The sequence below is a fragment of the Chelonia mydas genome, chromosome 10 (assembly GCF_015237465.2).
Source record: "Chelonia mydas isolate rCheMyd1 chromosome 10, rCheMyd1.pri.v2, whole genome shotgun sequence".
NCBI classification, from domain to species: domain Eukaryota; kingdom Metazoa; phylum Chordata; order Testudines; family Cheloniidae; genus Chelonia; species Chelonia mydas.
The window spans coordinates 41,222,749-41,239,672 of record NC_051250.2 but is presented as its reverse complement, the minus strand read 5'-3'; the positions used below and the strand labels follow the sequence as shown (position 1 = coordinate 41,239,672).

The following is a 16,924-nucleotide window of genomic DNA, read 5'->3' as shown; positions in this document are numbered from 1 at the left end:
AGACAGGAGTCCTCAGGTGGAGACAGACAGACAAGGTGACTGAGGCTCCAATTCTGTCTGGTGCTGGCCCCCTGTCTATGACAAGCACTAACATGAACCAGACGAGGACTGCCTGGGGAACAGCCATGGGTCTTGTTGCCCAAGCAGCACAGTTGGGTGGGTCACTGACTCTCACCTCCAAAGTAGGAGCCATCTGCCAGTTTAGTCTCCTTGTTGCCTTTGGTAAGCACGCTCACCACCCCGTGCTGGATGAAGTACATTTTCTTGCCGATGGTGCCCTCCCGGATGATGTAATCCCCCGGCTGGAACACCTCAAACCGCAGTTTGGTCAGCATGGATGTCACAAAGTTGGGATCTGCATTGGCAAACAGCGGCATGGATGCCACCAGCTTCCGGCAGTTGAAGTTTATGATTTCCTGGAGGGGCGGGGGGAAGAGACAGAGACATGCACTGAGAGAAACGCTTCAGTTAGGGTGAAATAGCCTACAGAGATCCCCTCCAAAGCCCCAACCAAGATACTATTCTCCCAAAAGATCCACCGTAGGATGGACACAAATCCAGTGCCTGCTGGAACAGCACTCTGGGAGGGCCTGGATGGCCATTCAATGCAGCCATATTTACTAAAGCTGGGAGCTCAGTCTTATTGCTCGAATTCACGACATGCTCTCTCTCTCTTTCTAACCTGGGACCCAACAGCCATCTCCCCCACAGGCCAGTCTTTGGCAGCCATGCACATTGTGGGTGGCACCAGTGAAATGCCACATGAAGCAGCTAGAGGGCTCATTCCTGGGAAAATGCTGTAACTCGCCTTGGCAGCCTTATGTCCTGCATTGTCCTGGCCTGCTTCCAAAATGCCAAAAACTGGGCAGATGTACCCAGCCAGTCGGAAAAGGAAATATCATGGGCAAGTGGTGGCTTTATGTGGGGAGAAGGTGGGCAGGATAGGTGCCTACCAGTTAGTGTGTCCCAGGTTGGCTGTGACTTCTTTGGTTTGAGTGACTCAGATGAAGAAAATACAATGTGATTGTACCTTTGTCATAAAATATACGTCCTGTGTGTATTCCAGTGCATCACACCCTCTTAGGATATGACAGTGCTTTTCACTGCACTGTGCTGCTCGGGGTCACTTCGATTCAGACTCAGAAAACAATGTGAAGCGAAATTGAGGCAGGTCATCTACCAAACCCACTCCCAGAAGGAATCTGATTCTTCTTTCTTGTTGCAATTTCCTTTTTGAGGCTCCCTTGTGTTAGTGAGAAAGGCTCTTCTCTCCCCTCCAGCCCACTCCCACCTGGGCATTGGCAGTGCGAGGTTTAAATTGTGTGTGTGGGGAGGGGGCTGTCCATGTGCTGGGCAATAAACCATGTGTGGCTGGCAGGCTATCCGGGGAAATGCTGTTGCTTTGGCATATGAACTTGTGAATGACTCTGGGTGCCAGATCATTGGCTTTAGCATTGGCTCCTTCATCTGCAAAGAGCTAGTCTGGTAATGCAACACCCATGCATAGGGCATAATAGAGGTACATTTGGGGATCTCTCCAGCAGCAGAACCACTCAAAGTCACAGGGGTATTCCATCACATGGGCTCTTTTCCCTTTGTGACTTGTTTCCTCCTCTTTTTTAGATGTCTAGCGCAGGAGGAAGATAGGGACTGGGAAAGCAGCGACTTCCAGTTCTGTAACCTGGGTCAGGCAAAGGAGTGAGGATGGGGCAATGAGCATCAGACCCAGGTCCCTGCTCTAACTGATTCAGAACAGAGTGTTTCACCCTAGATCACTCTGAATTAGGTAGAGCAGGGACTAGAACCTGAGCCTCCCATATCCCAGACTGGGGCTCTAACCACTGACCCATGAAAATCTCTCTCAGACGGAAAACCTTCCCAATGCCAACTTCTCTGGAACCAGCATGTCCCTGCAAAAGGTTTTGGCTTCCACAAAACAGCATCGTTTGACAATTTCATTGGGTCAGAAATGTTCTCACTAGCTCTAATCCCCTGCACTGCATTGGTTAATAGACTCAAGACATGCTGTCCTGGCTGCTGGGCTGACACTGGGGAATCCAGGACTGCACTATTCTGCTCAATGGCAATGGATTATGGGCAGACAGAGGCCAGGGAATGACAGACTTCCCTCTAGGTCTGCTGCTGCTACAGTCAGGCCCTATCGCTCTGCTCCTTCTCCCCCACCGCCACCCCACATATGCTGTGACGTCCCCGTGCCAGCTGGTGCAGTATCAGCCTCTGCCATTGCACACCATGAGCTCCACCGCTGTGGAGCTGAGAGCCCTGGCCCCACTCAGCCCCTCAATGAACACTCAGGGCACCCCTCATTACCTCGCGCAGGGGCTCACTCAATTCTCCCAGGATGCTCTCCTCGTCAAACATCTTGCCCTGGTAGCGGTGCTCGTAGTAGTCATGGATCCGCTGGCGCATGTCGGCGGGGAGCTTGTGGAAGGACATGTACTGCTCCACTTGTTTGTACTGCGCAGGAAGAAAGAGACAAGCAAAGGCAAGACATTACCGGGACACAACGCCAAAGGGCACCTCCGCTGCCTCCAGTCATCTTACTGCAGACGCCTGTGCACGTCAGAGCAAATCTCAGATGGTGGCTACACCTGCCTCCTTCACGCTGACCTGCGTCTGCTGTGTCAGGCAGAGCCAGGTGATGCAGAGGCCAACGAGCTAGAGGAGCTCAGAGTCCATTCCCACACTTCCCACAAATGGCTACCACATGTTTTAACCCTTAGCACAGTAAGCGTGACTTCTCCTCAGTCAGTTGCACAGAGGAACCCGAGACACATATTCTTGGTGACCCAGGATCCTCTCCCTACCACCTCACCCACCTAGCTTTCTCCCAGCTGCCTGGTGCTCCCCAGCCACCATACTGCCCTTCTGCTGGTTTCCACCTCTCCTCCCTACATGTGCTCTGTGCGCAGCCAGCCCTATCCTGAGCTCCCAGCAGACACCTGCCCCCGCTCCATCGTGCCTCCCAGCGGCTGGGTGGGGTACTGGCAGCCAGGATCTCATGTCCAGAGGGCTTGGGGTGGATTCCCAGCTGAAAGTTCAGAGACAGAAGCTCTCATCAATATTCTTGCCACTAGAATCCCTCCCCTGTTCCCACATTAGACTCCCCTGCCCAACCGGACCAGACCCAACCTCTTCCGTTCTGTGTTCTCAGGTTTAAACTGTTCATTTTCATTTTCCGTTTAGGGGCAACCAACACAGGGTTACTCAGCTCTTGCCAAATGAATGCTAACAGCTCAGTGCCAAGAGTTCACCTGACTGAAGAACAAACATGCCCATTCCTGCCAGGTTAACACCCAGAACCCCAGGCAGTGTCAGGGACCACCCAGGAGACCAAAGCCCCCTTTACTTGTCCTCAGAACAGGTACATGGCTGAGCTTCACTTGCCCTCACACACCCCACGGCCTGCCTGTCTGCCGTTACCTTCACTTGGATGGGCCCCCAATAGGAATGAGCACGGAAGGCTCATGCTGGTCACTTGGGAATGACCTTTTGCTCCATTTGGTTAGATCAGCAATGACCTCAGACTGAGCAGTTGATGAAAATAATGGGCCAGGGGAGGCATTTGGGGAGGTTTGCTTGGAGTACTGTTAGGCTGACGTGCACATCACATCTAAGGGCAGCCCATCACCTCGTCTATTAATGGTGGAGGAGTTCAGAGCTGACTTGAGACTTTCCACTCTCAGTTCATGGGCTCTTCTAGGCTTTGGAATAATGATGTTGAGTTCTGGCAGCCACTAGCACTCGGAAAAGCAAGGGGCTTATAGCCGTGCGTCCCACACAGCTCTGTCAAGGCATCTCAGTTTGCACTCCCTACTGGTCCAGTAATGGGCAACCACACAGCTTGGCCAATACTCTTCAGTCCTGATGTGCAGCACCCACAAATCCCATCTCTACCCCTGCATTGCAGTCCTGCATGCACCCTGTCCTGGTTCTGTCAATACAGCTCAGCTCTGACCTGGAGCACCCCTGCTATCTCAGTCGTAATCCAATCCTGAGAAGAAACTAACAGTTCTGTCTAGCTGTGGCAGAGCATCATGCCAGCTTCCTACAGAAAACTCAGTGCACCTGAGTCATCCCATGGAAACAGTCCCTGCATTGCCAGTCCTGAGTCCCTCACACAGCTCCACCAGTGCACCTCCAGGGTGCCAACTGCTGTGAATTTAGTGCTGGCTTTTGAATCAGATTGAGACCAAACACTGTTTCACTTCTGAATGGCCCATACAGAACTAGAACCCAGATCTCCAGAGGCAGAAGGCTAGTGTACTAACTTGCTCCTCTTCACATCTCCGTGGACATTTATATCTGCCCCAAGCTCACCCTCCATCTCCCTGGTACTCGATATCACAGAATCATTACATTTCTCCACAGGGCAAGGTCAGCTAGCCCTTCTCCCTCCCAGGGCAGGCCTGTGTCCTATTACACATGTAACAGAGTTTTGCACGGTTTAAACATTACAGGCTTGGGAGATTATTCCACAATTACACTGACCAGTATCGTCTCACTATTCCCTTGTATTCCCTAGCTGTTCTCTCTTGTCTTATACTTGGATTGTCAGGAATTTGGAGCAGGGACTGTTTGTTCTGCATTTGCACAATGGGGTCTAGGCCATGACCGGGCCTCCTAGGTGCTATGGTAATACAAATCAATAATCATAGAATATCAGGGTTGGAAGGGACCTCAGGAGGTTATCTAGTCCAACCCCCTGCTCAAAGCAGGACCAATCCCCAGTTTTTTCCCCAGATCCCTAAATGGCCCCTTCAAGGATTGAACTCACAACCCTGGGTTTAGCAGGCCAATGCTCAGACCACCGAGCTATCCCTTCACCTTGCTTAGCAAATGCAATAATAAATAACAACAATAATGTGTATTACAGTGGCATCTACAGACTCCAACCAAGATCAGGGTCCCATTGTGCTAGGTGCTGTACAAAAACTCAGTAAAATACAGTCCTGCCCCCAAAAGCTCACAATCTAAACAGTCAAGACAGACAAAGGGTTGGTAGGGAAACTAAACCACAGAGAGGTAAAGTGACATGCTCAAGGTCACCCAGCCGGCCAGCGGCAGAGCCAGGAACAGAAGCCAGGCCTCCTGAGATCTAGTCGTGTGTTAGATACATTAGATGACAACTGAACCAAGCACAGAGCCTGTCTTAAATATAAAGGGAAGGGTAACCACCTTTCTGTATACAGAACTATAAAATTCCTCCTGGCCAGAGGCAAAACCTTTTCACCTATAAAGGGTTAAGAAGCTAAGATAACCTAACTGGCACATGACCAATGAGGAAACAAGATACTTTCAAAGCTGGAGGGGGCGGGGGGGAAAGGGTCTGTCTGTCTGTGTGATGCTTTTGCCGGGAACAGATCAGGAATGCTCTTCATAACTCAAGTTAGTAAGTAATCTAGCTAGAAATGAAGTAGATTTCCTTTTGTTTAATGGCTGGTAAAACAGGCTGTGCTGAATGGAATATATATTCCTGTTTTTGTGTCTTTTTGTAACTTAAGGTTTTGCCTAGAGGGAATCTCTATGTTTTGAATCTGATTACCCTGTAAGGTATTTACCATCCTGATTTTACAGAGGTGATTCTTTTACTTTTTCTTCAATTAAAATTCTTCTTTTAAGAACCTGATTGCTTTTTCATTGTTCTTAAGATCCAAGGGTTTGGGTCTGTGCTCACCTATGCAAATTGGTGAGGATTTTTATCAAGCCTTCCCCAGGAAAGGGAGTGTAGTGCTTGGGGAGATATTTTCGGGGGAAGACGTCTCCAAGTGGGCTCTTTCCCTGTTCTTTGTTTAACACGCTTGGTGGTGGCAGCATAGGGTTCAAGGACAAGGCAAAGTTTGTACCTTGAGGAAGTTTTTAACCTAAGCTGGTAAGAATAAGCTTAGGGGGTCTTTCATGCAGGTCCCCACATCTGTACCCTAGAGTTCAGAGTGGGGAAGGAACCTTGACAGAGCCTGATACTCAGCCTCTTATTCAGCCTGGTTTTCTCTTCCTTTCCATTCCTCCTAGTTACATCACCTTGAACCACTCTGCATTATCCCATTCCATTTCCTAGGCAGCTCTTCGCCAAGCTGTGAATAGTTAGAGGTTTGAATCTTCCCATAGAAGTCAATTACTCCAACCCCCTGATCAGTTCTGTTTTTTGCTGAACTGCCTCTAGTTTGCCAAAGTCGTTCTAGTTATGAGGTGCCCAGATGGGAATGCGATATTCTAGCCCCTGTGCTGGTGTAAATCAGCATAGCTCCACTGGAATCAAATGGCCCAAGAGAGTCCATTACCCTCATTATTACTTATGTGCATTCCTTTAGCATCTAACAGCCCCAACCAGGATTAGGGCCCCACTGTACAAACAGAATAGAACACAGGCCCTGTCCTGAAGGGGGTACAGCCTAACTAGACAAGATAGACAGATACAGCCAGACATTAGCTAAGCTATTTAGCAAAAGCTGCAATACAGTTTGTCCCCACTTTCCACTCACATAACAACCCCTCCCCCACCCTCTTCTATTCAGCAGTTAAGCACTCTTGCCTCGGTTTCCCTACTTCGTGATGCATGGCCACCAGAGACCAAATTTGTGCTGGCCTTTTCCACAGCTCTATTGCACTGCAGACATCTGCCAGTCTAATTTGGCTATAGTTTTGCTTGTGGATTTGCATTTCCACAGCATCACTTAACGGGGACGCAAGGGCTCATTTGATGGGACATGGGCAGTGCTGGGGGAGAAAAAGGCCTTCAATGGAACTGGAACCATGAATAAACAACACTCGCTCAAGGGTGCAGGAGTGGAGCCAAGATCAGACATGGGGAATTGTGCAAGATGACATACAAAAATGTAGTGAGAGACAGGCCTCACCCTGAGGAGTTTACATTCTAAAAAGATAACACAAAAAGTGGGAGAAAGGGACAGTATTATTCTCCCCATTTCACAGATGCAAATAGATTAAGTGACATGCCCAAGGTCACACAGGAAATATGTGGCAGAGCCCAGAAATGAATTCAGTTCTCTTCAGTCCCAATCTAGTACCTTAAACAAGACCATGCTTCCTCTCACATCATGGTTACCATGAATACTGTTGCATCAAAGAAACCCAATATTCATAACATTGTCTTTGCTGAAACCCAATGGGTCTGGCAAAACCTTTCCACCAGATCTACTAGGCCCTGGACCCCATGCTAAGCCAGGAAAGCTTTGAGTTGCACAGTGTCTTGCGGGGCTCCTACATACTCCAGTTGTCTCATGGGTATAAGAGAGAACTTTGCCAGTTTAACATGGACAGACACCACTGCAAGGGTATGGGGCAGCTGTGCAGTCATTTCCATGACACATCAGATGGGGAGTAGTGGGGACGGGACATCTGGGATGGCAGCTGTGTGGCCATCTGTGTGGCACTCAAGGCAATGGGCAGCTGCATGTCTATACTCAGGGCTCTCCTACGTGCATCATTCATCCCTACACCACTCTAGACCCAGAGAAAGTCCACTGATTCACCCTAGCAGGTGACAGATCCAGACCTGACTCTCTGCTCAGCAAGGACATGGGAACACTGCAAACACAGAGGCAGGGGGATGGCAGAATACTGTAGTCAGCGCTGCTCTACAGCACCTTCTCTTAGCTGACTAGAGGAGCAGTCTAGTGGCTTCTTTGGTGGCTACCTATTCCCAACTGGCTGTGGGGGAGCATTTCTGTGCAGCACACTTGGGAGTAAATCAGAAGCAAATACATGGGGACGTCCCAGCGTCCCTCTGCCACAGCAGGCTGCTGATCCTACTTGCAGAGGAGCTAGGGTTGCCAACTTGGTAGTATTTAAAAATCAGACAATCCAACAGGAGTGTTGGAACCACCCCTGCCTTACCTATTCCCCCCAAAGCACTACTCCTGCCCCGCCTCTTCCCCCGAGGCCCCTCCCCCATTCACTCCTCTTCTCCCTCCCCCATGTCGCTTGCTGTTTTTCCCTTCCCAGTCCCAGCCCAGGTGAGGAGAGACTCGCCTGTGGAGCCAGGGCTGGGAGCTGCAGCCACCCAACACAGTTAGGAGGTAGCCCCACCTGAATAGGGGCTGGCGCAGGTGATAATCCAGGGCCTCTCCTGCCCGCAGTAACCGAACATGAGTGTCCAGTCAGTAGATCTGACTGGACACTGTCAGGTTCCCTTTTTGATCGGACTTTCTGGTCAAAAACCAGGCACTTGGCCACCCTAATGAGGAGCACTGTTCTAGCTTTGTGGCTGTTTAAAGAGCTGCCCACCCCCAGACCAGCTCAGACCAAGCCCTCATCTAGTTGGAGAACCTCCCGCATTGAACAGTAATTGCCAGCCAAGTGCTGGATGAAGGTACCAGAGTCATAAAATTTAAAACAGTTGCTCAGCCCCAGGAAAACAAAGCAAATGTTTGGAGGTAGCTGTGTGCTGCACTCATGGACTGACCATCTAGCCAGTTACTTATGGTATAAAATGGCAGAAGAAAATACGAATCAGAGAGCACACAAATTGGGGAGCAGAGAGTTATCCACTAACATTCAAAGAAAGCCAGTGTGAGGAGCTGCAGGGAGAAGAGTGACTGATTGTAATCTCCCGTTTATGAGAATGCAGTACAGAGGGCACTCTGCATACCTATCACATCCTGCTGCATCCCTCACTGAAGACTAGTGGAAATAAAATGCATGCACAGGAGTCAAGCTCCTTTCTTTCTGATTGCTGGCCCAAGCCCAGGGTTGGCGAGCATTTACTGGTCTTACCAAAGAGTTTCTAACTAAAGCAGGTTAAGAGGTAACACACCATAAAATCATGTAGTTCCAATGACCTTCTTGCTTTCCCCACCCTCTTCAGGTCTGACATTAGTAGTCGGAGGTTGTTGCTTTATAGCATTTGAAAATGAGGATTCCAAGCTGCTTTCAGATGCAGAAATGTATGGATTGTCTAGTCTAGCAATTGCTGAGATAGTTAAAAATCATGCTGGTACTGAAGTGGGATTAAAAGTAAGATGGTAATCAGAATTATGTGAATTTAAACGTATGTCAACCTCCCAGAGCTAGGCTCATATGCCTTATATCATTGCTATGCAAATCACAGATTTCTGCTGGCATGTTCTTGTATGTCTGCTATCCTCTGAGCTATCAGACCATGAATTTAAAGATGGTTCCTCAGACTAGCAGTGCATCGAATCCAATGCACCGCTACAGACTAGGGACCGAATGGCTAGGCAGCAGTTCTGCAGAAAAGGACTCAGGGCTTACAGTGGACGAGAAGCTGGATATGAGTCAACAGTGTGCCCTTGTTGCCAAGAAGGCCAATGGCATTTTGGGATGTATAAGTAGGGGCATTGCCAGCAGATCGAGGGACGTGATCGTTCCCCTCTATTCGACACTGGTGAGGCCTCATCTGGAGTACTGTGTCCAGTTTTGGGCCCCACACTACAAGAAGGATGTGGAAAAATTGGAAAGAGTCCAGTGGAGGGCAACAAAAATGATTAGGGGACTGGAACACATGACTTCTGAGGAGAGGCTGAGGGAACTGGGGATGTTTAGTCTATGGAAGAGAAGAATGAGGGGGGATTTGATAGCTGCTTTCAACTACCTGAAAGGGGGTTCCAAAGAGGAGGGCTCTAGACTGTTCTCAGTGGTAGCAGATGACAGAACAAGGAGTAATGGTCTCAAGTTGCAGTGGGGGAGATTTAGGTTGGATATTAGAAAAAACTTTTTCACTAGGAGGGTGGTGAAACACTGGAATGCGTTATCTAGGGAGGTGGTGGAATCTCCTTCCTTAGAAGTTTTTAAGGTCAGGCTTGACAAAGCCCTAGCTGGGATGATTTAATTGGGGATCGGTCCTGCTTTGAGCAGGGGGTTGGACTAGATGACCTCCTGAGGTCCCTTCCAACCCTGATATTCTATGATTCTATGATTTCTGAGACAGTCCTAGGAATGGCAGGGTTCCAGATCTTTCTCCTCTGGCTACGTCTTTCCTTGGAGCCCCCACAGCAGCCGATCCTCTAAGAGATTTGGGTTAGCAATGCTGAGGTTATCTGCTGCAGCCACAGATACAAACTGCAGCCAGGCTGTTCAGGAAGGTGAGTGTTCTTGTTGTGCCATGGACTAGTACTCAGTCCCCGCTGCTGTTCAGTGCTGAGTCAGAGAGGAACTATATCCTGTCTGCTCAGCTTGATGCTGAAAATTAAAGAGGGCCTGATCTTGCTCCTTTGAACTCACTGGAAAAGCTAAATGCCAGTCTCAGCCTCACTGAGAAGGTGAGAGGGCAGCTGGGGGAGCGGGTGAGTAGCAGAGTGCTATGTTAGAGTGTTTTCTCATTGCCAACTCTGAATGTTAATAGCATTTGTAATTTTAGCCTTAGACAGTCTCCCCCTTCCCTTGCTGAGCTCCTTGCCCTGTGCAGGACAGCCAGCACCCTGGCCTGATCGCTGTGCCAGTGCAAGGCCTGTGCCCTGGTTCTGTCATTTGAGGGAATTGTGGAGCCTGAAGTGGGATCATGACCGCAGCCCACCAACAGCTCAGAGGGCTCTTCTCTTTCACACCGCCTCTTGGTGGGACCCAACTGCTAGTTCAGATACACCCGGGCTGTCTGCTCACAGGGTGAACTCTGCTAATTAGACTGAACTCCATTTTCCTACAGTTGCCCCATCTCAGTGTCATCTAAGTTGCGGTTCAATTGCCTTTGCTCTCTACAGACCAGGCACCCCCTGACCTGTGTCTCCAGAGCCATCCCACTAGCCAGGTCCCTATGTGACTCAAACCACAGATCTCCCATCCCTGCTCCTGCCCTACCAGCATCTCTCAACAGATTCAACAGAGCATTAAAGACTCCCTGTCCCACCTTGCCTACAGTTTTACTAGTGATGGGGGAGCCAAAAGGTTCAGTGGGTCCATTCTGCACCCCAAAATGTCTATCCTTATATGAACTTTACCTGAAAACTGTACTGGACATCTCAAGCTTCCTGGTATTTCCTGCCATCAGCAGGGCTGTGACTAACACATGCATAGTGTTTCAAGTAGCATTTAAATACCTACAGTTCTGGTCCGAGACAGAACCCACAAATGCAGAGGCTGCTCCAAAAAAATGAAAATGCACTGCAGGAAGAGTGGGCGGAGAGCTCCTCAGAGAGAATCTGTTAGAGAGACACTGTTTCTTTAGACTGTGTTGTGAGTTGTGGGTGAAGGCTGCGTCCAGGTCCTATTTCGGCAGGCCCATTTTGCCCAGCCTCTCTCTTGCAGTCGTCTGCTCAGTTCCCTCGCTTGTGCTCTTGAATTTGCCCAGAGCTCAGTGACATGTGCAGAGATGAGTGACACCCCCACGTTCAACCCTAAAAGACTCATTTAGGGATTATCTGAATCTCTCTGAAGAAAATTGGGTGCATTTAAATGTCAATTCATCTTCTTCAAGTCTGCTTTTCCCGTAAGCCCTGGAAGGCAACACTAGTGTATTAGAAGGGAAGGATCTAATTGGGAATCTTTTTCTCCCAGGGTGGGTCACCTTAGTTTCCTGTCTATTTCCTTCCCTGCACAGCTCACTCAAAGCCCTTGGGTGCCGAACACTTTTAAACCCAATTTACCCCATTGCTCCTTGTTGTGTCTCTATGTGACAGCTATAATATCATAGACCTGGACACATTTCTCAGGGAATCAGCAAGGAAGGTTTCTGCACATAGGAAGAACTGCTCCCCTCCCACTCCTGGCCTTCCCCACTCTCCACCAAGCTCTCCCTTGACCCACAGAGATCAGTCGTCAGATCTTCAAATAAACTTTGATTTCCATTTTCTCGGTTCAATTAACTCAATGTATATACATGGATACACATGCACACACATACACACACACAGACAGTTGTCATGAAGGTCACTTAGAATAAGCCAAAATGCTTTCCCACAAACTCTCATCGAGATAAATATTTATTTCCTACCCAGAGCATTATTGCTGTGATAAATGAAAGTGGGGGAAGGGACGGGGGGGGGGGGGGGGGGGAGAAATTCCTTTTATGGACACCCAGCCAGCCAGTTAGCTATAAAATCCCTCTTGGTACCTGTTCTCTACTTGCCTGTAAAGGGTTAAAAAAAGCCCATAGGTAAAATGAAGGGAATGGGCACCTGACCAAAAGTGCCAATGGGAGGACTAGAACTTTTTTTAAATTGGGAAAAAACTTTCCCTCTGCCTGTTTTTTGTTGTTCTCCAGAGAGAGGAGACCAAAGCAGGAACTGGGCTGAACTATGATGTAGGAAGCTTTAAGCCAGGTATGAAAAATCATCAGATCATACCTAGAGATTGCTTATCTGAAACCCCAAAGATGTATGTAAGTAAATCAGGGAAGGTCTAGGAAGATGTGATTAGGGTTATTTCTTTTATTTCTTTATGGCTTGTGGACTCCTCTGTGCTAACCCTAGATGCTTTTGTTTTGCTTGTAACCTTTAAGCTGAACCTCAAGAGAGTTGTCTCGATCCTTAATTTTTGATCTAGCAAAAAGCCTAAGTTCCAGATGTCTTTTCTTTCTTTTTGTGTTTAATAAAAGTTACCTTTTTAAAGAACAGGATTGGATTTTTGTGTCCTAAGAGGTTTGTGCACATGTTGTTTAATTAGCTGGTGGCAACAGCTGATTTCCTTTGTTTTTCTTTCTCAGCTCTTCCTGGGGGGCGGTGAAAGGGCTTGAGGGCACCCCACAGGAAGGAATTCCCAAGTGTGCCTTTCTGGGTTCTCAAAAGCATTTTTTTTTGCATTTGGGTGATGGCAGCATCTACCCATCCAAGGTCAGAGAGAAGCTGTAACCTTGGAGGTTTAATACAAGCCTGGAATGGCCAGTATTAATTTTTAGAATCCTTGCGGGCCCCCACCTTCTACACTCAAAGTGCCAGAGTGGGGAATCAGCCTTGACAATTGCTTATGTACTTCCAGCAACTGTTGGCCTGATTCTGCTGTCAGTCACACTCATGTAAACCCAGGACGAACTCTGCGGAGCTGCATTGGTTTAACAGGGAGGAGATTCAGGCTCAGTACATTTAGTGAGTGAAATATTGCAGTGCTTTGAGGGCAGTATATATTCTATGAGAATGGATTAAAAGCAAAGTTCAGCAGCCATGACATACAAAGCCATGGCCCTGACAAGGGGGCTCTGGTGAATTTACATTCTACAAGGGCATAGCTCAGGTCACTGAATCCACCAAATGGAATATCTTGATTGCATCTTTGTTGCATTTTCTATGATCCAAGATTAGAATTAGATTTGATTAGATTAGATTTGTATTGCCAACCCCCAGGCATTCAAAAATCATGACCTGGGCCCCATAAAAAATCACGAGGAAGGCTTAAAAAAAAAATCACAGGATTTTAAAAAAATTAATAATTTTTGAGTTCTTTTTAATTGGTTTCGGGATTTTGAGCTTTTAGAGTTCACACCATTAACATTTCTCTGCAATCATGAGGGCTAGATCTTACTTTAAACCCTCCTGCAAAAACAACAGATTCTCATATAATCACAGGACTCCAGGAGTTGGGGCTTTAAGAAAATAAACAAATATTGGAACACTTGCAATAAAATCAAGGGAGATAGCAACACAGAAGTTGCGTAGCTCGTCTGTTTCACTTTGCAGGGGTCTATGCCAAGTGTCTTTGGGGTCGGTGTCAAAGTTTGCACTCCTCTCTTCTCCAGTCCCCACCTTTCACTTGAACCAAGATAAGTGCAATTTGTTACATTAGACACTGCTCCTGCCAGTACTTCTACACATGCTTAACTTCACACACAGACAAGGACTCTCACTGACTTTCCCAGGACTATTCGGGTGCGTAAAGCGAAGCAGGTGTGGCATTGTTTGCAGAGGCAGGGCCTTAGTCTGCCCTGTATGTCCTTTCCATAGCAACGCCCAGGTGATTCTGGGATGCTGTAGTAACACAACTTTGATTTCTTATTAAAGATAGGACTAAACCTAATCCTCAGATCTATCCATTCCTCAATTTTTGGAGCATTTGATGGCTGCATTTGGATCCAAAGCCACATTTTGCAAATACTCTTCACCGAATATCCTGGTTCTCAGCTCCTCGAAACACTGGGGTTCAGATAGGGATCAGATTTGTATGGCTCAGCCTTGGCTCTATTTTTATACTGCAGCAGGAGGGTTTTCAGGAGCCATATATCACACTGAAATATTGAGAACAATCTGAGACTGATCCTGCACTCAACGCCAGTGACTCCGGTGGAGTTACTCCTGATTAACAGTGGTGTAAGCAGAATTAGGGTCCTTATCTCCTGTTCTATTAAATCCCCCCAGAAATGGGCTGAAAACTCGGTGTATGTTTTTCCACTCTCCATGCAGGGTCCAGGCACAGTCCAGCCGTGACCATCAGCCACCCCTGCTGCCGCTCTAGGCTGTTAATCAGTCCCCATTCAAGTGAGGATGTATTTCAGACAATCCCATTGCTGGACTGTGACAAGGAGGGGTCAGTTACCAGATTGATGAAATGGAAATGGCTGCTCTCTGCTGCCAGACTGCAAACCAGAGGGACATCCCCTGTGGTGGGGGAATGGTTATGTTTAACCCCCACAAGGCAGTCTGTATGCTCAGCAGGTGAAATCCTGGCCCCACTGAAGTCAATGGGAGTTCTGCCAGGTTTCACCCGGTGTCTATACAGCAAACAAAACTCCGGGGCACTGAGTCTCAGAGTCTGGGTCTACAGACTTGGGCTTGTGCTACGGCACGAACCATAACCATGTACACAGGCTTCAGCTCCAAGCTCCAGCTCCAACCAAGGTGTCTGCATGGCTATTTTAAGTGTGTGTGGGGGGGGAACGGGTTTGCTATGTAGATGCATCCTAAAGGTACAGTCACCCTGCACCTGGCAGTGAGCCTCCCAACCTGGGTTGACACATTTGAGTTAGTGGGGCTCAGGCTAGTGCACTGAAAACAGCCATGTAGATGTTGGCATTGCAGCTTTGGCTGGAGCTTGGGCCATCAAGCCCACCCTCACCCCTTGGCATGTGAGCCTGAGCTGCAGAGTTCATACAGCTATTTATAATGCACTAGCGCAAGCCCTGCTGTCAACCTGGGCTGGGAGGCTTCCTTCCCAATGCAGTGTGGACATACCCTTAGGGGTTGATCTGGGTGCATAACACAGTGGAAATGCAGTGCAGGACTCGCCTGCTCTTACAGGTGCTCCCCCAGGAGGTATGCCCCAGCAAGGATGGCGCATTGCGGCACCAGACTAAACATCCCTATGCATCAACATGTGTGAGGGGAGGGAGAGCCATTCAAAGAGCTCATTTGCATGATTTTCTCTCCAGGCTAGGAAAGACTCCTGATCCAAGCACCGTGGCAGATGGGTCCAACGGGCCTGATCCTAGCCTGAATCAGGAGCACAGCAAAGAAGAACTCCAGGTTTGGACAATAGATTTTCACAGAGCAGAGTCTGTGAAGTCTGGTGTAAAGCTAAGGCCCAATCCTGGCAGGTGTTATGTCCCTTTTGAACACAAAGGGATCAGGGAGCTGGGAAGGAGGGGACATCCATCCAGAGCCAAATACAACTGAGCCCTTATTGAGCTGACATCTCTATTGCAGGAGAGACTGCGGGAGTGGGGAGAATGAGGGCAAGTGCAGTTGGAAAGACAGGGAGATTGTGGGTGCAGGTCCTGAGACCCACCTCCACTGATGAGGGTATCCAGTGATTAATTTGTAATGAAAGAGGTGCCAGGGACCAAGCAATGTTTTTTACATTCATAACTGATGCAGCAAGCCCGAAGGGGCCGGGGCCACGAGCTGCCACGCCCGGAGGGGCTGGGGCTCTAACCTGGAACGAGTTAAGCATGGAGTGTGTCTGTGTGGAGGCAGCCCTAGGACAGATGCGAGATCAGATCTGAGAGGGGAGGCATCCACAAGAGGGGCTGGATTTGAACAAAGATTCCACAGGATAGAAAGAAACTTCTGGAGCTGCTGGATCATGGCACCTGCAGATATCTCCGGGCAAGCCCTTGAGCCGCCCTCCAACACGGCCTGTGATCAGAACAGCACATTCAAGCAGGCTGGTTGGGGCAAGGTTACAGTTGGGCAGCACACAGCACAGCTGTATAGGACCCTTTTAGCCCCTGGTTGCCAGGTCATGTCCTTAAGCCCTGGGGCTGGGACTTCCCAGGGACACAGCTCTTCAAAGATCCCAGCCTGCACACTCAGCTCACCCTGGGTGGGACATTCATTGCCAGTGGGTCTGGAAAGGCTGGGGTAATGGAGAAAACAACACTCCTTTTGCAGCAGTGAGCAGGAGGAAAGCGTGATGGAGGGGTGGGGGTGGGGAACGAAGAGGCTGTGCAATTCCAATCAGCGCCCACGAAGCAGACACCTCCGGTTCCCACCGGGGTCACTGCTCAGCAGGGAGGCTCGGCTTTGAGCTTTACTCATTTATTTTCCCATGCATGTGCAGAAATGAATTTGAAAACTGATAATGAAGTATGAACCTTCCCTTCCCCCTCCCCCACACGCAGGATGTACTGAACTGCTAATGACAAGAGCTTTCTCCTCACTGTGAACACATGCAGACACACACACAAATGCTCTGCTCAGGTCAGATTGTTGCTGCACAGGGCTCTGGGACCAAAACATGCACCCTCGATAGAGATTCACTTACGGGAATAACAGAAGTCAAAATCTTAGCCTTCTCCCGCAATGGGCCAGTTCATCCCTGGTGTAAGTCCACTTACAACACTGGAGTTCTGCCATGGATTAGTTTGGCCCACAGAGGTTTGTACGTGTTGGCTGGACGTGTAGTTAACTCCCACCATCCCACCCCGCACGCACGCACGTGCACAGTGTTTCACATGTATGCTCACCCTCCCACAGGCTCAGGTGAACCCACATATACACTGAAGTCAATAAGATCAGTGGCTCTCAACCTTTCCAGTCTACTGTACCCCTTTCAGGAGTTT

The 16,924-nt window shown here is 48.8% G+C and overlaps 1 protein-coding gene across 2 annotated transcripts in view; it reads right to left on the bottom strand.

Annotated features, from left to right (window-relative positions):
- Nucleotides 1-16,924, bottom strand: part of HCN4 (hyperpolarization activated cyclic nucleotide gated potassium channel 4) — a 168,572-nt gene that overhangs the window by 40,025 nt on the left and 111,623 nt on the right. For both annotated transcript variants that reach the window (XM_037911597.2, XM_037911598.2), the window contains exons 5-6: nucleotides 2,332-2,478; nucleotides 176-416 (exon numbers count right to left, since the gene is read on the bottom strand). In XM_037911597.2, the coding sequence (XP_037767525.1) occupies nucleotides 176-416; nucleotides 2,332-2,478 (388 nt within the window). The remainder of the gene's footprint in view (nucleotides 1-175; nucleotides 417-2,331; nucleotides 2,479-16,924) is intronic.